We start from the raw sequence: 22563 nt of genomic DNA, 5'->3' as shown, positions 1-22563 counted from the left end.
TCAACAAAGTACTGAGTAAAGGGTCTGAATACTTATGTAGTTTATATATATAAATACATTTGCCAAAAAAATTTTGTTTTTGCTTTGTCATTAAGGGGTATTGTATGTAGATTGATGAGGGAAATAAAATAACAATTTTAATCCATTTTAGAATAAGGCTGTAACGTAACAAAATGTGGGGAAAAGTCTAGGGGTCTGAATACTCTCCGAATGCACTGTATATTTATGTATGTTATGTTTTTATTTGTTTCCTGTTTGGACCCCAGGAAGAATAGCAGCTGTCTTGGCAGTGGCTAATTGGGATCCTAATATATACACACACACACACACACACACACACACACACACACACACACACACACACACACACACACACACACACACACACACACACACACACACACACACACACACACACACACACACACACACACATAATTGCATTTGAATTGCATAGGAATTTGCTGAGTTTTTGTAACTATTGCACACGAGTGGTGACTGTTCCTTATTTCACTTACGTAATAACTCCATTATTATGCAATGCTAAGGCAATTTCCAAAGTCCTATGTAACGATATTGCTATCTTACTACACATTTTTTTATTTTTTTTACCAGGCAAGTCAGTTAAGAACTATTCTTATTTTCAATGTGGGAACAAGTTAACTGTGTTCAGGGGCAGAACGACAGATTTGTACCTTGTCAGCTCAGGGGTTTGAACTCACAACCTTCCGGTTACTTATGAAAATATATTTGTTAGTCATTTTGAAGCTGCGAAAGTGGTCGACTCTAATGTTGAGGTGATTCCATGCCCCTCGTGTATTTAATTCTAGGCTGTAGGCTATATTAAGATTCATATCCAAGAACCCTCCAAACCATGTGCTTATGATCACATATTTAGACTAATTCAACCAACGTTTGTAGTTTTTGGTTCTATATATAAATATTTGGGTTCAAAATAACTTGCATAGATTCAAATACCTTTTAAATATGATTTGGTTTTCTGGAGAGAAGAGAACCAATTTTCAAGGGTTTGAGTAAGAGGTCCAACTGGCGTCTCCGAGTGGCCACACGGCTCTTCAAACTATGCACAGTTCAGAAGTAATTTCAATAACAAAATGTGACTGAAGGAAAGAGCCTTCAATATAAACGTCTCCATCGCACCTACAGCGACGTTACATTTTGGCACACCAGAAGTACATCCATTTCCAATGGAACGGCGCGTTTGCTTTGCAGCATGGCGTTGCAGAGGCAGTTGCAGTGCGTTCTGTGTGGCGCAGACGTTGGATTTATCCAACATATGCATCCAATTTTATGAGTGGACCGCTTGACAGAAATGGTAGAAGGTGAATGTTGAACTTTTTGTTGCACACGTATCCAGATGATGCTGCGTGCTATTTTACGCAATGACGCTGTAGGTGTGATCAAGGTGTAACGTGCTTTGTTTAGCTCTCCTAGCTTTGCCATTGACGAACTGAATCAAGTACACTTGTAGTTTTTTTTGTTTGTTTGGAACACAGCCCTGTGTCCGCACCGTCACACAATTACTGTTGTTTACGCAATCCAAAAAGGTCCATTTATAAGTCGCAATCTGGGTCAGGTGGGGATCATTTTAAAGCTTATTCTATTGCCAACATGGGTAGCTAAGTTGTAAAATACGATCTTACAGTTTCGAAAGGCACTTCAGACATACATAGGAATGAGCCTGAATGATGAAGCTTTGCAGAAAACTGAGGTGATAAATCATTTAAAGGGGCAGTGCAGTAAAACTAGATTTTCTTGTGTTTTTATATATTTCCACACTGAAATTGGAATAATATTGTGAAAATTATGATAATGCAATTTTTAGTGTATTTTAGCTGTTTGAAAAGTGCCTGAAATTTCAGCTTGTTTGGCTGGATGGACTTTTTGGACCACCTGGTGACATCACCAAGCCGTGTAAGTTAATAGACCAATAAAGACAACAACAGCTAGTTTTCAGGTTACTCATCTCTCCCATTTACGTTCCTACAATTAAATTTTCGAAGAAGTCATTTATTTTGTCCTTTTTGACCATTTTAAATTTAAAACAGAAAGATACTTTATTGTTAGCAAGAAATGATTTGATATTGAGATAACAACGGCTGCATTCGACCTTTTAAATCATGACTCAAGCCATGAGTCTAATATGGTATTTGAAAGCATGTTCCTCCCTACCTGTATCACTGCCTCGCCGATTGACGCAGGCCTTTCTGTTATTTGGTTGAGAGGAATGCCCAAGACTCTCGTTGTCTTTGATAGGCAGCAGATCGACTCACCCTGGCATGGGGTGAGTTGACAGATGTGCTGTCCTTAAACCAGGGCCAGCCTCTCTGTCTGTGTCCCAAATTGTACCCTATTCCCATAGCGCACGGTAAAAAGTAGCGCACTATATAGGGAATAGGGTGCCATTAGGACCAATGGCAGACGGGAAGGGTAGCAGAGCTACAGATGAGGGGATTGACTTTGAGAGGGGTGATGATGCCCTGCAGCAGAGGGTGCGGGCTGTCTTACCCTGAGCTGGACCGCCTCCCACTATAGTGACATTTGACCCGAGAGAGAGGGAGAGCATGGGTTGTCCCCTCTTGCATCCCTGCCAGCTCCTCAGTATTCAACTCGCACCGGCCCAAGAGCTCTGCTTAAGTGTGTGTGTGTGTGTGTTTGAGCTCGTGTCCCTATGTGTGTGTGTGTGTGTGTGTGTGTGTGTGTGAGGCCCCTTAGCTCTGTTCAGTCCAGACTCAAGCGCTGTATTACTGTGGCTCCACTTGGCTCTTGGCATTATGGCATATGCTAACAGAACAGCAGTTTTATCTGGGTCACAGGGCATCTTGGGTAGCCCAGCGCTACTGGCCATGCCCTTGCTTTGGATGCGTCCCAAATGGCACCCGTTTGCATTTATTTCACAACTTTTGCCCAGAAACCAGAGTAGTGCACTAAATAGAGAATAGTGTGCCATTTGGAATGTAACCTTTGAGTCACACCTCATTCTGCTTCCTGTCGTTTAGCCTACATTTTCCCCTGTTATCCTTGTGCGGTAGCCTGGTTAAACCTGACTGAGCGCTGCACTCACCAAGTGAAACAGTGTTCAGTCTGTTTTAAATTTGTTTGTGTGGTGTATTTCGACAGTCCTGAAATGACAGAGGGGATACAGATGGGTTGGCGAATCCGATTGAAGGATAGGAGTTGGGAATTGAACCCCGGTATCCGGTGGTGTGAGGAGTCTACATGAGTCGCAGCCAGGAGTGTTACCGTTAGACTATGGTCGCTGCACATTCAGTATGGTTCAACCAGGCTATAATGTAAGGTTGGGCAGTATCCAGATTTTCCTACCTTCGTACCATACCAGAAGTGCACAAGGTCCGCTCTTTCCAAACTTTAAGCAGGAAACACGTAGAGAATCTGATTGCCGATACAGTAGCAGGCCGTTCCTTCCCTTGCTAGAACAGAAGACGTACCGACCTGGTACCAACAAAACTGCCGTTTCTGCTTGTAGAATTCTAATGCTCGGCAGTGGCTGACAACTCGACTTTAAGCCAATTAGAGAGCACGGACCTCCACGTGGGGGAGCCGACAGGAGTGACAAGAAAAAATTTAATAGGGCACTTTTTCCTGTCTAGTCCACCATTTTCATCATACTTGTTCTAACTAAAAAAATAAAACTGCATAATAGTTTAAAAATATATATTTTTTAAATCATCCTTTAAGTCTAGCTAAAGTTTGTTAGGTTTGATAATGTACACTAGCGTATCAGGTTAGCAAGGCAGTCCAACACACTCAATATGAAACGAATGGGGTGGTAATAAGTGCAGCTCAATGCAACACTAAATGCTTTACCACTCTAGCTATCTGGTCACTGTAGCTAGTAACATTACAGTTCAATCAATGGATTTGTTCCCATGAAGTAGCTGCCTTTTAGTTGGCTGCGTAAAGACAGTAGAGTGTGAAGGCAGACACTGCTTCTCCAATAAGATATCCCCGATCACACTTATAGGTGACGTTGACAAGCTAAGCTCATGCGCAGAAACGCGTCATTGGGGGGGTTAACGATCATCTCTCGCCGAACTGCGCAGGCCGGAAAAAAATCAAAGGCACTCCTATGATATAAAGTAGTGGATTGATTGTCTCTGCTGTAAGCAAGACGCTTAATCTTGCAAGGTAACCACTGCCTGAGTCCAAAATGGAACTATTTTGCCTGTTCCCTATAGTGCACTACCTTTACCCAGGGCCCAATGGAGAATCGAGCTACCATTTGGGACATTTACAATTTTGTCATTTAGCAGATGGTCTCATCCAGAGCAACTTACAGTAGTAGTGAGTGCATACATCTTCATACCCTATGGGAATCGAACCCACAAACCTGGCGTTGCAAGCCCCATGCTCTACCAACTGAGCCACACTGGACCCCAGTCTATGTCGTCATATCTCTGGCACCAGTTTTGTTGATCGGAATATAAAAGGATCTGCATTGTTCAGACATCTCCGTGAATGTATTCTCTTCACAGTAATTTGCTGCAAGTCAATGGAACACACACTGTTAACATTGGATTTCTGATCTTATCATTTAAATGAATCCCAAATTCCCGGCTGTATGCCTCATCTCTCTGGTTAAGACTTTATACAACTACATTATGGTCCTGGAAAATAACACATGCCAGCCACAATAACAAATTAATGCATCTCTCCCTCTCCTTCCATCCTTCTCTCTCCTTTCGCCCCCCCCTCTCTCCTTTCGCCCCCCCCTCTCCTTTCACCACCTCCCCCTCTCTTTTCTCCAGGTGAACTTTGTTGTGTGCCAGCTGTTTGCCCTGTTGACAGCCTTCGGGTTCCGTCTCTATCTCCATCCCAGTAAGACCAGTCCCTTTGTCAGACATGTGGTGGCCACGCTACTGGGATTCTACTTTGCTCTCTTCTGTTTCGGCTGGTGAGTCCGTCTCTCTGCCTACACACACACACACACCCACACACATTCTCAGGTTCCACGCGCTGTGTCATGGTGGCCAAACGGGTCGATTTAGAGGGGAAACCGATACCCCCATTCCAAGCACTCTGCTTGCGCTGCTGCATATAAACGGGACGCTGTAATTTGTCTAAGCATGGGTTGATAGGGGGCAGTTGATTTGTTTTGCGAAACTTTAGCCGGGAGTAAGTCGCGGAGTTAGAACCAGATGGTTGTGTCGTATTGGTGTTCACAATCTGATGCTCTCAGGTTCAAGAGGATGTTTTTGCTTTGCACACTGATGTTCTATTGAATAGGACTGTGAGTGGATAGGATAGGTAGTGGGACAATGAATAGGGATATTCTTAAGCCCTCGTTAAATATTGACCTGCTGCCTCTTGGCAACTATCTGTTATTAAATACTATGACATAGTCTGTGTACATTTCATATACTTTTAAGCAACATATATTTATTTGTTTGCAAGCCAGTATTTTGAAGAAGCTCTTTTGACTGCCTCCAAGTATAGTTAAATTAGTGAAATTAATAAATTAATTAGGGACCGGTGATTCCTTATGTAAAATATCCATAACAGGATCCCCACCTCTAACCTGATTCATGGGCACCAAGGGAGGACATGCCAATATGGGTCCGCCAATAGATGTATCATCAGGTCAATATGCTGCTGGACTCATCACCGACTAGTGCTCTCCTCAATTTTTATCAGTGTTGCTAAAAAGATTTCTCTCATTAACAGATCTGCTTTAATAAAACAAACCGGTCGATGGACCAATGGGGCAAATGAGGGTTGTGTCCCATTTGTCCCATTATTCTCTACGTAGTACACTTCTTTTGACGAGTAGTGGACTAAATAGGGAATAGGGTGCCATTTGGGACACTGCCGAGGACTGAGTGCCAGGACGTTTAGTTGTAACACTGTAAACTGCCGGATCTCATTAGAGCCACACACATACTTACAGGGTGTGCATCCCAAATGGCACCCTATTAACATAGGGCTCTGGTCAAAAGTAGTGTACTATGTAGGGAGTCAGGGCTACATTTACTGTATATGGGTTGTTGTTCGTAACATGCAATATGTTGTGAAAAATATGAATTCCTTGCCACAAAATGGCATGCAAACATTGCCATCCTTTGTGACCACAAACTGCCACACGTGGCCGATTTATTTATTTATTTTCTTAACTTAAAACTATATAAAATGGGCATGCTTAATTGTCTTCAATGGAAACAATGACTGGGTAAAAAGTCTGTGTAGCACTAAATAATGTGCTTGTGAGGTGTTGGGTATGTATCCACTTTGGCATTGTTCCTATGTAACTGCACCCAGTCGCACTGTTGAGTGTGTGTGTTATGGGTGAATGTGTGTTAAATTAAGCTAATGTAGGGACAAATGGTTCTCTGTAGGCTGACTGGGCACATGAACCTTGGCCCATTACTGACTGGCAACAACATGGCAAATGGCACAGAGGAAAGACAGACTGAGGGAGGATGGAGGAAAAGAAGGGTGGAGGGAAAGCGAGGGAGGGGAAAAGAGACGTGGAGGGAAATAAAGAGGGAGAATGAAAGGGGAATATGCAAATGACACAAACTCCCTTTTTCAGGAACCTGTCTTTCAAAGATAATCTGTAAAAATCCAAAAATCTTCACTGTAAAGGGTTTAAACACTGTTTCCCATGCTAGTTTAATGAACCATGAACAATTAATGAACATGCACCTGTGGAACGGTCGTTGAGACACTAACAGCCTTGCCATGATTAAAAGCGGTGGTTTGCGCTTTCAGTTTTGCGTGAATGCTGCTATCAATCCACGGTTTCTGCTAAGGAAAGGTTTTAATAGTCACAGTGGGTACGACATCTCGAATGCACTTGCTAATAAACTCGCTCACCGAGTCGATGTATAAATCAATGTTATTGTCGGAGGCTATCCGGAAAATATCCCAGCCCATGTGATCGAAGCAATCTTGAAGCGTGGATTCCGATTGGTCAGACCAGCATTGGAAAGACATGAACACGGGCGGTTCCTGTTTTAGTTTCTGTCACTAGGCTGGGAGCAACAAAATTTGAATTCTACCAGCTTGTGTCGCACATTCACATTCATGCTGATAGAATTTAAGAGGTCTTGTTCTCAGGTTAGCTTTCTTAAAATCCCCAGCTACAATAAATGCAGCCTCAGGATGTATGGTTACCAGTTTACATAGAGTCCAGTGAAGTTCTTTCAGGGCCGACGAGGTATCTGCTGGGGGGGGGTTGTGTATTGTGTATATGATTGTAAGGAATTATAGGTCAGGTGAACAAAAGGACTTGAGTTCCTGTATGTTGTTGTTATTACACCATGAGTCGTTAATCATAAGGCCCCCGCCCTTCTTCTTACCAGAGAAATGTTTGTCTCTGTCGGCGCGATGCGTGAAGAAACCGTGTGGTTGTACTGACTCAGACAACACATCCCGAGTGAGCCATGTTTCCGTGAAACAGAGAATGTTACAATCTCTGTCTCTCTGGAAGGCAACTTGTGCCCTAACGTCATACACCTTGTTATCTAGAGATTGGACATTGGCAGTTAATATGCTCAGAAGCGGTGGATGGTGTGCTCACCTTCTGAGTCTGACCAGTAGGCTGCTCCATCTGCCTCTCCTGCGGCGACCATGTTTCGGGTCGGCCTCTGGTATAAGATCCAATGTCCAAAGTGGACGTCAAAACAAAGGATACGCTTCGGGAAAGACTAATTCCTGGCCGTATTGTTGGTAAGTTGACATCACTTTTATATATCCAAGTTCTTTCCGGCTGTTTGTAATAACACTTGAGATTTTCTGGGCTGCATAGTTTTCTAAGGACTTGAAGTTAGGCAACCATCTCTGTCGGCGCCATTCCTCCAAATGCTGATGCTCCGTTTCTGGAGTATCAGCATTTGTGGGTTCGAATACAGGCTCAAAATTTTCAGAAACAAAGACTTTCTTCTGGAACTCGTCAGTCTACTCTTTTTTTCGGAGAAATAAAGGCTATTCCATGCGAGAAATTGCCAAGAAACTGAAGATCTCGTACAACGCTGTGTACCTCTCCCTTCACAGAACAGTGCAAACTGTCTCTAGAACAGAATAGAAAGAGGAGTGGGAGGCCCCGGTGCACAACTGAGCAAGAGGAGTACATTGGAGTATCTAGTTTGTGAAACAGATGCCTCACAAGTCTTCAACTGACAGCTTCATTAAATAGTACCCGTAAAACCCCAGTCTCAACGTCAACAGTGAAGAGGCGACTTCGGGATGCTGGCCTTCTAGGCAGAGTTGCAAAGAAAAATCCATCTCCCAGACTGGCCAATAAAAATAAAATGTGTGTGTGTGTGTGTGTGTGTGTGTGTGTGTGTGTGTGTGTGTAGTGTGTGTGTAGTGTGTGTGTAGTGTGTGTAGTGTGTGTAGTGTGTGTGTTGTGTGTGTGTTGTGTGTGTGTGTGTGTGTGTGTGTGTGTGTGTGTGTGTGTGTGTGTGTGTGTGTGTGTGTGTGTGTGTGTGTGTGTGTGTGTGTGTGTGTGTGTGTGTGTGTGTGTGTGCATGAAGTCGGAAGATTACAAACACGAAGGTTGGAGTCATTAAAATGTGTTTTTCCAACTACTCCACAATTGTCTTGTTAACTATAGTTTTGGCAAGTCGGTTAGGGCATCTACTTTGTGCATGACACAAGTCATTTTTCCAACAATTGTTTACAGACAGATTTTTTCACTTATAATTCCCTGTATCACAATTCTAGTGGATCAGAAGTTTACATACACTAAGTTGACTGTGCCTTTAAACAGCTTGGAAAATTCCAGAAAATGATGTCATGGCTTTAGAAGCTTCTGATAGGCTAATTGACATAATTTGAGTCAATTGGAGGTGTACCTGTGGATGTATTTCAAGCCTACCTTCAAACTCAGTGCCTCTGCTTGACATCATGGGAAAATCAAAAGAAATCAGCCAAGACCTTAGATTTTTTATTTTGACCTCCACAAGTCTGGTTCATCCTTGGGAGCAATTCATTTCCAAACACCTGAAGGTACCACGTTCATCTGTTCAAACAATAGTGCGCAAGTATTAACACCATGGGACCACGCATCCGTCATACCGCTCAGGAAGGAGACGCGTTCTGTCTCCTTTAGATGAACGTACTTTGGTGCAAAAAGTGCAAATCAATCCCAGAACAACAGAAAAGGAAGACGCTGGAGGAAACAGGTAAAAAAGTATCTATATCCACAGTAAAATGGGTCCTATATCAACATAACCTGAAAGGCTACTCAGCAAGGAAGAAGCCACTGCTCCAAAACCGCCATAAGAAAGCCAGACTACGGTTTGCAACTACACATGGGGACAAAGTTTGTACTTTTTGGAGAAATGTCCTCTGGTCTGATGAAACAAAAATAGAACTGTTTGTCCATAATGACCATAGTTATGTTCGGAGGAAAAAGGGGAAGGCTTGCAAGTCGAAGAACACCATCCCAACCGTGAAGCATGGGGGTGGCAGCACCATGTTGTGGGGTGGCAGAATGTTGTGGGGGTGCTTTGTTGCAGGAGGGACTGGTGCACTTCACAAAATAGATGGCATCGTGAGGGGGGGAAATTATGTGGATATAGTGAAGCAACATCTCAAGACATCTATCATGAAGTTTAAGCATGGTCGTAAATGTTTCTTCCAAATGGACAATGACCCCAAGCATTCTTCCAAAGTTGTGGCAAAATGGCTTAAGGACAACGATGTCAAGGTATTGGAGTGGCCATCCCAAAGCCCTGACCTCATTCCTATAGAACATTTGTGGTCAGAACTGAAAAAGCGTGTGCGAGCAAAGAGGCCTACAAACCTGACTCTGTTACACCAGCTCTGTCAGGAGGAATGGGCCAAAAGTCACCCAACTTATTGTGGGAAGCTTGTGGAAGGCTACCTGAAACGTTTGATCCAATTTAAACAATTTAAAGGCAATGCTACCAAATACTACTTGAGTGTATGTAAACTTCTGACCCACTGGGAATGTGATGAAATAAATAAAAGCTGAAATAAATCATTCTCTCTAGTATTATTCTGACATTTCACATTCTTAAAATAAAGTGCTGATCCTAACTGACCTAAGACGGAATTTTTACTGGGATTAAATGTCAGGAATTGTGGAAAAACTGAGTTTAAATGTAGTTGGCTAAAGTGTATGTATATATATATATATATACTGCTCAAAAAAATAATGTGAACACTAAAATAACACATCCTCGATCTGAATGAATGAAATATTCTTATTAAATACTTTTTTCTTTACATAGTTGAATGTGCTGACAACAAAATCACACAAAAATGACCAATGGAAATCAAATTTATCAACCCATGGAGGTCTGGATTTGGAGTTACACTCAAAATTAAAGTGGAAAACCACTCTACAGGCTGATCCAACTTTGATGTAATGTCCTTAAAACAAGTCAAAATGAGGCTCAGTAGTGTGTGTGGCCTCCACGTGCCTGTATGACCTCCCTACAACGCCTGGGCATGCTCCTGATGAGGTGGCGGATGGTCTCCTGAGGGATCTCCTCCCAGACCTGGACTAAAGCATCCGCCAACTCCTGGTCAGTATGTGGTGCAACGTGGCGTTGGTGGATGGAGCGAGACATGATGTCCCAGATGTGCTCAATTGGATTCAGGTCTGGGGAACGGGCGGGCCAGTCCATAGCATCAATGCCTTCCTCTTGCAGGAACTGCTGACACACTCCAGCTACATGAGGTCTAGCATTGCATTAGGAGGAACCCAGGGCCAACCGCACCAGCATATGGTCTCACAAGGGGTCTGAGGATCTCATTTCGGTACCTAATGGCTCCGTCTCATGTTACCACGAGAGTGAAAGCACCGCCAGCATTCAAAAGTGACCAAAACATCAGCCAGGAAGCATAGGAACTGAGAAGTGGTCTGTGGTCACCACCTGCAGAACCACTCCTTTACTGGGGGTGTCTTGCTAATTGCCTATAATTTCCACCTGTTGTCTATTCCATTTGCACAACAGCATGTGAAATGTATTGTCAATCAGTGTTGCTTCCTAAGTGGACAGTTTGATTTCACAGAAGTGTGATTGACTTGGAGTTACATTCTGTTGTTTAAGTGTTCCCTATATTTTTGGAGCAGTGTGTATAGCAGTGTGTATAATGGTGTGTATAACACTCACTGTCAACTGTATTTTTTTTACAGCATTTGTAAATATTTGTATGAACATAAGATTCAACAACAGACATAAACTGAACAAGTTCCACAGACATGTGACTAACAAATGTAATAATGTGTCCCTGAACAAAGGGGCGGTCAAAAGTAACAGTCAGTATCTGGTGTGGCCACCAGCTGCATTGAGTACTGCAGTGCATCTCCTCCTCATGGACTGCACCAGATTTGCCAGTTCTTGCTGTGAGATGTTACCCCACTCTTCAACCAAAGCACCCGCAAGTTCCCGTACATTTCTGGGGGCCCTCACCCTCCGATGCAACAGGTCCTAGACATGCTCAATGGATTTGAGATCCGGGCTCTTCGCTGGCCATGGCAGAACTGACATTCCTGTCTTGCACGAAATCACGCACAGAATGAGCAGTATGGCTGGTGGCGTCATGCTGGAGGGTCATGTCAGGATGAGCCTGCAGGAAGGGTACCACATGAGGTAGGAGGATGTCTTCCCTGTATTGCACATCGTTGAGATTGTGCTCTCCTCCCAGAAATGTTCCATACACACAAAAACCTTATTTCTCTCAATTGTTCTGCACAAATATGTTTACTTCCCTGTTAGTGATCATTTCTAATTTGCCTATATAATCCATCCACTTTACAGGTTTGGCATATCAACAAGCTGATTAAACAGCAGGATCATTACACTTGTGCACCTTGTGATGGGGACAATAAAAGGCCACTAAAATGTGCGGTTTTGCAACACAATGCCACAGATGTCTCAAGTTTTTAGGGAGCTGAATGAATGTCCAACAGAGCTGTTGCCAGAGAATTTAATGTTAATTTCGCTACCATTAAACTGCCTCCAATGTCGTTTTAGAGAATTTGGCAGTACGTCCAACTGGCCTCACAACCGCAAACCACGCCAACCCAGGACCTCCACGTACCTATAATGCCAATCCATTTTTCTGGACGCTAGATTAAGTCTCTATATTTTGGGGTGCTTTAATTTGAAGAAAAAAAAACACTTCACATATTGTTGCCAAACACTCTTTCTCCTCTTTCTATCTAAAGAAAAGAGTACTGCCATGTATGAGAAATGCTTTTATTATATATTTTCCAATAGAATCTTAGCTAGAACACATCCTTTTCAAGACCTCAAAAATTGCTTTAGTAAAAGTCTGAAGATATGATACATCAATATCCGTAACATTCACAGCCGTTATGCATGTTACGGTTATCATAACGCTGAAAAAGGAAACTGACCATGAAAAGAGAGAAACCAATTATACACCATACGAAAACGTTTCATTTGAAAGTTAGCTTTACAGAGAAAAGCTTCATATGACCCGATGTAAAGGTGCATGTTTTACAAAAAGGGTGAAGAAATAGACCTCTTTCTGTCTCTGCTGCAGGGTAATGACTAAGGGTCAGTTGCGGGTCAATCTGTCTGACTTATATGGCACAGGGGACAGGGAGGATTGAGTGAGAAAAAGGTAGCATTGAGAGAGAGCGGGAGGATGGAGGGAAAGAGAGAGAGGGAGGATAGAGGGAGAGAGAGAGAAAGGGGGGTGGAGGGAAAGCGAGCGAGGGAGGATGGAGAGAAAGCGAGCGAGGGAGGATGGAGAGAAAGCGAGCAGGGGAGGATCGAAGGAAAGCGAGAGAGGGACGATGGAGGGAAAGTGGGAGAGGAAGGGGAAAGAGAGGAAGGGAGGGTGGCGGGGAAGAGGGACAGAAGTGGAGGGAAATGGAGACATCGTGGGAGAGGAGAAATAGTGGGTATTATGTGTATTATGTGTATGATTGATTAAACTGTTAATCACTTATCTCCCCTGTGTGTTTCAGGTATGCTCTCCACTTTCTGGTTCAGAGTGGGCTCACCTATGGCATCATGATCCTAACAGGAGTGGAACACATGCACAAGTAAGTCGTGTGTGTGTGTGTGTGTGTGTGTGTGTGTGTGTGTGTGTGTGTGTGTGTGTGTGTGTGTGTGTGTGTGTGTGTGTGTGTGTGTGTGTGTGTGTGTGTGTGTGTGTGTGCGTGGTTCAGGGTGAGAGTTGTTTCTGAATGATGATGTGTAGACTGGCCGCAGATGACATGCTGTACTGCCTCTAGAGCGGCCGCTGCTGCTGGACCAATAATGTTCAAATCCCCCAGGAGAGCCCAGACATACAAAGTACCAGTGAAGAGTTTGGGAACACCTCCTCATTCCAGGTTTTTTTTCTTTATTATTACTATTTTCTACATTGTATAATAGTAGTGAAGACATCAACACTATGAAATAACACACATGTAATCATTTAGTAACCAAAAAAGTGTTAAACAAATCAATATATATTTTATATTTGAGATTCTTCAAAGTAGCCATTCTTTGCCTTGATGACAGCTTTGCACACTCTTGGCATTCTCTCAACCAGCTTCACGAGGTAGTCACCTGGAATGCATTTCAATTAACAGGTGTGCCTTGTTAAAAGTTGATTTGTGTCATTTCTTTCCTTAATGCGTTTGAGCCAATCAGTTGTGTTGTGACAAGGTAGGGGGTATACAGAATATTTGGTAAAAGACTAAGTCCATATTATGGCAAGAACAGCTGAAATAAGCAAAGAGAAACGACAGTCCATTATTACTTTAAGACATGAAGGTCAGTCAATACGGAACATTTCAAGAACTCTATGAGGAAACTGGCTCGCATAAGGACCGCTACAGGAAAGGAAGTTACCTCTGCTGCAGAGGATAAGTTCATTAGAGTTACCAGCCTCAGAAATTGCAGCCCAAATAAATGCTTCACAGGGTTCAAGTAACAGACCCATCTCAACATCTATTCAATCTCCGGGAGTTCACCTTCATGTGCTAACCCCACCCCGCCCTCTTTAATTTGTCCTATTTATATTTAACTTGTACATGCAGAGGTCATTGGAACAAATTGCTCCTTCTCTTGGAAGTAATAATTGGAGCAGTAAAGGTGTGATAAATCATAATTTCTTTGTGTGTGCGTGTTTGGTCCCACAGTATGTCATTATCTGTCTGATAGCGGAGGGGAGGCCATCATGGCCATCATTCCGTCCTGTTGCTCACCAGCTGTTGGCGGACATTTTTTCTTTTTTTCTCTGGCTTCGCGATTATTGTAATAACATCTTCCAATTATTACTTCCTGTTTGGCCTCCTGTGTCTTACTGGCTGTGTCCACCACCTACCTCGAGGCACCAGTTGTTTTCAGATGAGCGCATCCATGCATAAGAGCCTACTCCAGCTCACCCCTTGTCTCTCTCCTTTGCTAGCCCAGCTGGGGCACCTCTCTGGGGGGTTGCTAACTAGGCCTACTTGATGCCCAGGCCCCATCTACAGGCCTGGAGGAAACTAATTGTGGAGGATACTAATTTCACTGCCTAATCGATTACTTTGATGTTCAGTTGATACTTTGGAGAAAAAAAGAGGAATGAACAGGTCGGCATAGATTGCTGTTGTTTCTTTCTGTCTCTCTCGTCAGTTGTGTGGGCAAGAGATAGGGTGCCACTTGGGACCCAGCCAATGTGCCCTGGTCAAAAGCAGTGCATTATATGAATATAAGGAATAGAGTGCCATTTGGGACGCTACCATTGCCTGGCTCGCCACTTATCTTGGGCCTCTGCCAAAAACGAGGGGCCACAACAGTCTTTTTTCCCTTCCCTTAGTTCCCCTCTGCGAAATTAGTTTGATCTGTAAACGGTAGCACATATGCCTCCAACATTGACTCGAAAATGTTTTGCTTGACTCCTTTGCTTATCTTGGAGGACAGCTCAGTCAGCGGAGGAGGAGGAAGAGATGGTGGTAGCTGTCTGGCTGACATAGCCCAGAGGTGTCTTCAGGTGCATTCACAGTCACAGGTTCTCACAGTGCTGCTGAAGGAGCTAGTAGTCTCCTCCTTTCCTCTCTCCTTGTCCTTCCCCCTCTGCCCTAGTCTCTCCTTCCTGACCCTCATAGTCTGCAGGGAGCTTGACTGTATGAGTCATCGCCATGGAGTGTGTGTGAAGACTGAGAGTGTGGGGTACTCCTTGAGACTTAAAATGCCTTCCCTGCCACACACACACACACACACACACACACACACACACACACACACACACACACACACACACACACACACACACACACACACACACACACACACACACACACACACACACACACACACACACACACACACACACACACATTTCCTCTCTTACTGTGGGGATGTGTGTGGGTTGTGCACGTGTATGGACTGTGCAGGCTGTGAGATATAATCGTCTCCTCTCTGATGATTTCGAGGCTGTGTGTCCCAAATGACACCATATTTCCACCCCCTGTGGGCCCTGGTCAAAAGTAGTGAACTAAATAGGAAATAGGGTGTTTTTTGGGAGGCTGTCTGGGAGTAACAGAGCCACTATCCACTGTGCCTCCTAACTGAGTTCAGAGCGCTGCCAGAGAGAGAGGGAAGGAAGAAGGAAATAGGGAGGGAGGAAAAGGGAGAGAGAGAGGGTGGAAGAGGGGGGAAGAGGGTGTGAAAGACAAGGAGCGAGAGCAAGGGAGGAAGTAAGAAGGAGAGGGTAGGCTTGTTGTAGATGAGGCTGAGTGAGGGAGATGGAGAGAGATGTGCCAGAGCACCACAGAGCACCCGCTAGATCCCCGCTCTGCTCAATAATGAGACAGCAGGAGCAGGTGGGTGACTGGCTGAATGGCTAGCTCACTGACTGATTGACTGACTGGCTGGCTAGCTCACTGACTGGCTGACTGGCCGGCTGGCTAGCTGACTGACTGTCTGGCTAGCTGACTGACTGGCTGACTGACCGGCTGGCTAGCTGACTGACTGGCTGGCTGGCTAGCTGACTGACTGGCTCACTGACTGGCTGACTGGCTGGCTGGCTGGCTAGCTGACTGACTGGCTCACTGGCTAGCTCACTGACTGGCTGGCTGGCTGGCTGGTTAGCTGACTGACTGACTGGCTCACTGACTGGCTGGCTGGCTAGCTGACTGACTGGTCGGCTGGCTAGCTGACTGACTGGCTCACTGGCGAGCTCACTGACTGGCTGACTGGCCGGCTGGCTAGCTGACTGACTGACTGGCTCACTGACTTGCTGACTGGCCGGCTGGCTAGCTGACTGACTGACTCACTGGCGAGCTCACTGACTGGCCGGCTGGCTAGCTGAATGACTGGCTGGCTGAGTGACTGACTAAATGTGTCCTGTTGAAATGATAATGGGTTGATTATGATACCCATGCTCAACAGCTCTGTCTCCATGGCCTGCACAGACTGTACAAGTTTTGCCATTTTTTTGCCACGATTTTTGCCGTAAGAAAGAGAGGGTAGGCTAAGTGTAGATGAGGCTGAGAGAGGCAGATGGAGAGAGATGTGCCTATTAAGGACATACCAAGCTTTAAGCTAGAGCATGAAGATCAACACGGAGCAACACAGAGCACCCGCTAGATCCCTCTGTTCGATAATGAGGCCGCAGGAGTAGGTGTGTGACTGGCTGGCTGACTTACTGACAGAGACGAGCTGCTCTACGTCCTGCTGCGATGTTTACGGAATGATTATGATACCCATGCTCAACAGCTCTGTCTCCATGGAGACCTCGTCTTTTGTCACTTTTCGGCCAGCAAAGACTGTAGGATATTAGTCATCTTATGCCACGATTCTGCCATCCCAGACCAAATGTCCATGTAGTGGGTAAATTCTTAAACAGCTTGGTAAATTCCAGAAAATGATGTCATGGCTTTAGAAGCTTCTGATAGGCTAATTTGACATAATTCGAGTCAATTGGAGGTGTACCTGTGGATGTATTCCAAGGCCTACCTTCAAACTCGGTGCCTCTTTGCTTGACGTCATAAGGAAAATCAAAAGAAATCAGCCAAGACCTCCGAAAATAAATTGTAGACCTCCACAGGTCTGGTTCATCCATGGTAGCAATTTCCAAACGCCTGAAAGTACCACGTTCATATGTACAAACAATAGTACGCAAGTATAAACACCATGGGACCACAAAGCCGTCATACCGCTCAGGAAGGAGACGTGTTCTGTCTCCTAGAGATGAATCTACTTTGGTGCGAAAAGTGCAAATCAATCCCAGAACAACAGCAAAGGACTTGTGAAGATGCTGGAGGAAACCGGTACAAAAGTATCTATATCCACAGTAAAACGAGTCCTATATCGATATAACCTGAAAGGCCGCACAGCAAGGAAGAAGCCACTGCTCCAAAACCACCACAAAAAAGCCGGTTTACAACTGTACATGGCGACAAAGATTGTACCTCTTAGAGAAATGTCCACTGGTCTGATGTAAAACAAAAATAGAACTGTTTGGCCATAATGACCATTGTTATTTTTGGAGGAAAAAGGGGGAGGCTTGCAAGCCAAAGAACGTCATCCCAAACATGAAGCACAGGGGTGACAGCATCATGTTGTGGGGGTGCTTTGCTGCAGGAGGGACTGGTGCACTTCACAAAATAGATGGCATCATGAGGAAGGGAAATTATGTGGATATATTGAGGCAACATCTGAAGACCTCAGTCAGAAAGTTAAAGCTTGGTCGCAAATGGGTCTTCCAAATGGACAATGACCCCAAGCATTCTTCCAAAGTTGTGGCAAAATGGCTTAAGGACAACAAAGTCAAGGTATTGGAGTGGCCTGACCTCAATCCTATAGAAAATTTGTGGGCAGAACTGAAAAGGTGTGTGCGAGCAAGGAGGCCAGCAAACCTGACTCAGTTACACCAGCTCTGTCAGGAGGAATGGACCAAAATTCACCCAACTTATTGTGGGAAGCTTGTGGAAGGCTACCCGAAACGTTTGACCCAAGTTAAACAATTTAAAGGCAATGTTACCAAATACTAATTGAGTGTATGTAAACTTCTGACCCACTGGGAATGTAATGAAAGAAATAAAAGCTCAAATAAATCATTTTCTCTACTATTATTCTGACATTTCACATTCTTAAAATAAAGTGGTGATCCTAACTGACCTAAAACAGGGAATTTTTACGAGGATTAAATTGAGTTTAAAAAAACGGAGTTTAAACGTATTTGGCTAAAGTGTATGTAAACTTCCAACTTTGTATTTCCCTAAAACTTGTTTTCTGATTCATTCTTTCATCTCTCTGCAGCAGGCATGTAGTGAAGAATATGTTTGGAACATCTAATCGCAGTATCGAATCGCAATACCTATTGCATCGTGAAAATCGCAGTACAAATATCTTATTGGCAACTAAGTATCGTGATAATATCGTACCATGAGGTCCCTGGCAATTCCCAGCCCTAGTAGTGAGCTATTGTGCTTTTTGTCTGTCTTTATTCTCAGATACTGTTTGGTGGTGGCCCTGGGGTATCTAAGCTTCTGCCAGATCACGCGTGTGTACGTCTTCGACTATGGCATGTACTCTGCTGACTTCACAGGGTAAGACTGGAGTGCGGTAATACAATGTCCCGATGTCCTCATGTAACATTGTGTCGGAAGATTGTGTGAAACCATGCCTGAATTCATGGGACGGCTTTATATCCTAATATAGCTTTTGCTTATGATCACTCATTTCATTTCCTCTAAACCTTAGTCTCTTTTACACTTTCTCTCTCTCTTACTCTCTCTCTCTCTCTCTCTCTCTGTCTCCCTCTCTCTCCATAGGCCTATGATGGTGATAACACAGAAGATCACCAGCTTGACGTTTGAAATCCACGACGGTAAGTAAAAAGGAGCTTTTTCACCCCTTCAAACCAGACATAGAGAATATATTTCTGGATTAATCACATAAGCCTGTCTCCTCCTCTGATGTCAGATGGACCGGAAGACAGAAGTCATGCACTAGTAACGTCATGGGATATTCCTCACATCACCTCCAATGTTATGGCATGTTTAATACAAACATCGCTGGAACATCTCACATGGAGGAGTCAGATCATAAGGCTGTGTTCCCAGTACGTTTATGAGTACTCATTCTATTGTGCTCTGATAACTGCCACACGGACCAAAACTAAAAGAGAAGAAGAAAGCAGAATAGAAAGTATGTGTTCGAGAGAATAAGGAGCAATAGCTTTCCACACACACACACACACACACACACACACACACACACACACACACACACACACACACACACACACACACACACACACACACACACACACACACACACACACACACACACACACACACACACACACACACACACAAACACAGGGATGAGGGATGGCCTGTGTCACATGTGGCTCCAGTCCCTAGCAGGCATTAGGCTGTAATATAATGAGCTGATTAGCTGTACTTATCTTGTTATCAGAGTAATGGCCCCCATAAACAACTCAGAATTATTCGGCCCGCTTCCCTCCGGTCGCCTCATCCCCAGGGTGTGGTGTGCAACAAGAAGGGTTGCCGAGACAACGGGGCTCCAAACTTTCTGCAAGTTTAGCATCTGTTACTTAGCCCTTAGATCAGCAGGGATCTACAAAGAGTGAGAGAGAACGAGACCGACCACTGTGACGTAATGGATATCGTTACCCACACTGGACAGTCACAGGAGAGGACAGGACAGCACTGACTTCTCAGAACACTGCCTCTCTCTGGGAGGAAGTCTATGGGCGTGGAATGGTGGCCTCGCCCGTGTCAACCATATATACTGTTATGAAATGTTTTCGTTCCGTCAAAGTGAGTATCTTGAACACAAACCACCCTGATCAAAAGCAAGCATTACATATGTGTTCATCTCTGCGTCCCTCCCCCCAACAGGAATGTGCCGGAAAGAGGAGCAGCTGACTCCAAATCAGAAAATCCTGGCTATAAAGTATGTTTTACACGTATGTTTTTGTTATTTTGAGCAGAAAATGGCTGCTTCCTGTATGATCATGTAAGGACGCTCTGGCTCTGTAGTGGCTGAATTCCAAAACCAACCCCTTAGTCTCTAGCCATAGGCATTTCATGTAGCTCTTTTTAAAAGGTTATTTTAAAATGCCTTTAGTTACATGATTTATCTTGAGAGAGGTAGAGAGAGTCTTTGTGGATTCTAACTATGCCTGTATCAGTCAGCATCACAGTCTGTACTGTCACTGTAATGACTGGGCGACCGTGTTGTGATGGTTTCCGTGAGTCCCTTTTGTGTCAAAGTTGTCACTATCTCTATGTTGACTGTCTCCCCCTTCACTGTAATGACTGTGTTATGACCGTCTCTGTGTCTCTTCCATCCTCCCCTGTAGGAGGATGCCCAGTCTGCTTGAGTACTTCAGCTACAACTGCAACTTCATGGGCATCCTGGCCGGCCCCACCTGCTCTTACAACGATTACATCGCCTTCATTGAGGGTACGCCCTGCCGTCGCCATAGAGACCAGCAGACAAATGGGAAGGCCAATGGCAGGCACAAACAAACTGACCCCTCCCCAAACGTAAGCATTGGTCTCAAATGCCACTATGACGTTTTGGAAAGTTACCAAATGGGCGGCATGCTCTGCTTTTAAAACATGCCAACTATTACCAATGCTTGTCTGAAACATTATTTCTAAGAGGACACCATTGCTGTGTAGTAAATGCAGAGTATTCCCTATTCACTGAAGGAATAGCAACATGGCTGTCTTTTGTCTTTCTTGCGAAGAGCTCAATTATACATAGCCAATGTGAGTTCAAGGAGGCTGCGTCCCAAATGGCACCCTATTCCCATGGGCCCTGGTCAAAAGCAGTGCACTATATAGGGAACAGAGTTCCACTTGAGACACACGGTTTTTAATGGCTGACGTTTCCCCCCTCCCATTCCTCAGATTGAAGTCGTCCGTAAACTGGCCACCTGTTTCTTCTCCCTCATGGTTTTCCTGTCCGTGTGTAAAGTGTTCCCTGTGGAACGGAACATCGACGACGACTTCATCGCCACCACGCCCTTCTACGCCCAGGTGGTCTACCTCTACCTGTCCATGCTGACCACCCGGCCCAAGTACTACTTCGTCTGGACACTGGGTGGGTCTTCTCTCTCTTCCATAGGCTGCCGTCTGATTCTCCACCCTTCTTTCGAAGTGTGCACTTCAACCAATGTTTAAACCAATCCAACACTTTCAAATCCATGATGAGGAGTGTGGGAGAAGGAAGGAGAGTCGCGATGTAGTTGTAGACAGTTTTCCATTGTAAAGCTCCATCTTTAGGCTTGTTTTCATTGATTGACCTTGAAAACAATTCTTAGCTATAATATCCTCCATTATTCAATGTTGACAAGTAACCCCTCCCAGACTGAGAACAGATGAGCTTTAAAGGTGATGAAATCAGTCCAACTTCGATCAGCAGTTTAGTTTCCCTGAACTGTTAATGTGCCGGTTGTATTTGAAACATTTCTAATGGAGGTAGCATCCTTCACCTCAGAAATTCAGCTTCTCCTCACCGATATCCAAAATATGGCCTTGTTAATCTTAGGGTCTGCAATAATGTCCACATGAGAGGAGTGCTGAATTAATCATGGAAGTGTTTGTAACAAGGTGTGCATGCGTGTGTGTGTTTGCAGCAAGGTGTGAGATTATGGGGATAACAAGCAGGTAGAGGTGGGACTCACTCGGTGCTTCTCTGTATACACACACACACACACACATATATACGCGCACGCACGCACGCACGCACGCACGCACGCACGCACGCACGCACGCACGCACGCACACACACACACACACACACACACACACACACACACACACACACACACACACACAGAGGGAACGGATGCACCGCCTCATTGTCATGTTGTTCCACACTGCCTTCTGCAGGAGCTCAAAGGAATATGGTGCTTCACTTTACCGGGTCATAAACATGATGTATAGCTTCTGTATTGTCCTGCACTGTGATATTAATACGCTGTTATTAGGATGATCTGATGTTAAGAACATAAATGAATGTCTATAATGATATTATCATCACTAATAAATGGTGCACTTTGTGGATGCAATTACATCCCCTCTGAGCTGGGTTTTGCTCAAGGTTTCTTCCTCCTAGGGAGTTTTTCCTGGCCACTGTGCTTTCACTTCTGCTTTGCTTGCTCTTCAGGGACGAGGCCGGGTAACTGTTAAGCACTTTGTGACAACTGCAGATGTAAAGAAGGGCTTTATAAAATACAAATGATTGAAGGATGGATGACGGTGCAGATGGGACATGTGTGAGTGGATTCTGTAGCTCAGTTGGTAGAGCATGGCGCTTGTAACGCCAGGGTAGTGGGTTCGATTCCCGGGACCACCCATACGTAGAATGTATGCACACATGACTGTAAGTCGCTTTGGATAAAAGCGTCTGCTAAATGGCATATATATATATATATATAAGTACGTGTTTTCATTCTGAACAGCCGATGCCATCAACAACGCAGCAGGCTTTGGGTTCAATGGATACAACAGTGACGGCTCACCGCGTTGGGATCTCATCTCCAATCTGAGGATAACGGATATTGAGGTTTGATTTATTTTGTATTGTTTATCATAACTGGAATCCAAGC

General features: G+C 44.4%; 1 protein-coding gene across 2 annotated transcripts in view; it reads left to right on the top strand.

Annotated features, from left to right (window-relative positions):
* mboat2b (membrane bound O-acyltransferase domain containing 2b) overlaps nucleotides 1-22563 on the top strand; it is a 63653-nt gene that overhangs the window by 33200 nt on the left and 7890 nt on the right. For both annotated transcript variants that reach the window (XM_052523358.1, XM_052523359.1), the window contains 8 exons: nucleotides 4791-4936; nucleotides 12959-13036; nucleotides 18425-18520; nucleotides 18746-18801; nucleotides 19841-19895; nucleotides 20305-20491; nucleotides 20861-21053; nucleotides 22417-22520. In XM_052523358.1, coding sequence (XP_052379318.1) covers nucleotides 4791-4936; nucleotides 12959-13036; nucleotides 18425-18520; nucleotides 18746-18801; nucleotides 19841-19895; nucleotides 20305-20491; nucleotides 20861-21053; nucleotides 22417-22520 — 915 coding nt within the window. The remainder of the gene's footprint in view (nucleotides 1-4790; nucleotides 4937-12958; nucleotides 13037-18424; nucleotides 18521-18745; nucleotides 18802-19840; nucleotides 19896-20304; nucleotides 20492-20860; nucleotides 21054-22416; nucleotides 22521-22563) is intronic.

Source organism: Oncorhynchus keta, chromosome 8 (assembly GCF_023373465.1).
Source record: "Oncorhynchus keta strain PuntledgeMale-10-30-2019 chromosome 8, Oket_V2, whole genome shotgun sequence".
In the NCBI taxonomy this organism is placed as follows: Eukaryota; Metazoa; Chordata; class Actinopteri; order Salmoniformes; family Salmonidae; genus Oncorhynchus; species Oncorhynchus keta.
The sequence above is the reverse complement of the archived record's forward strand: the minus strand, read 5'-3'. Positions and strand labels throughout refer to the sequence as shown.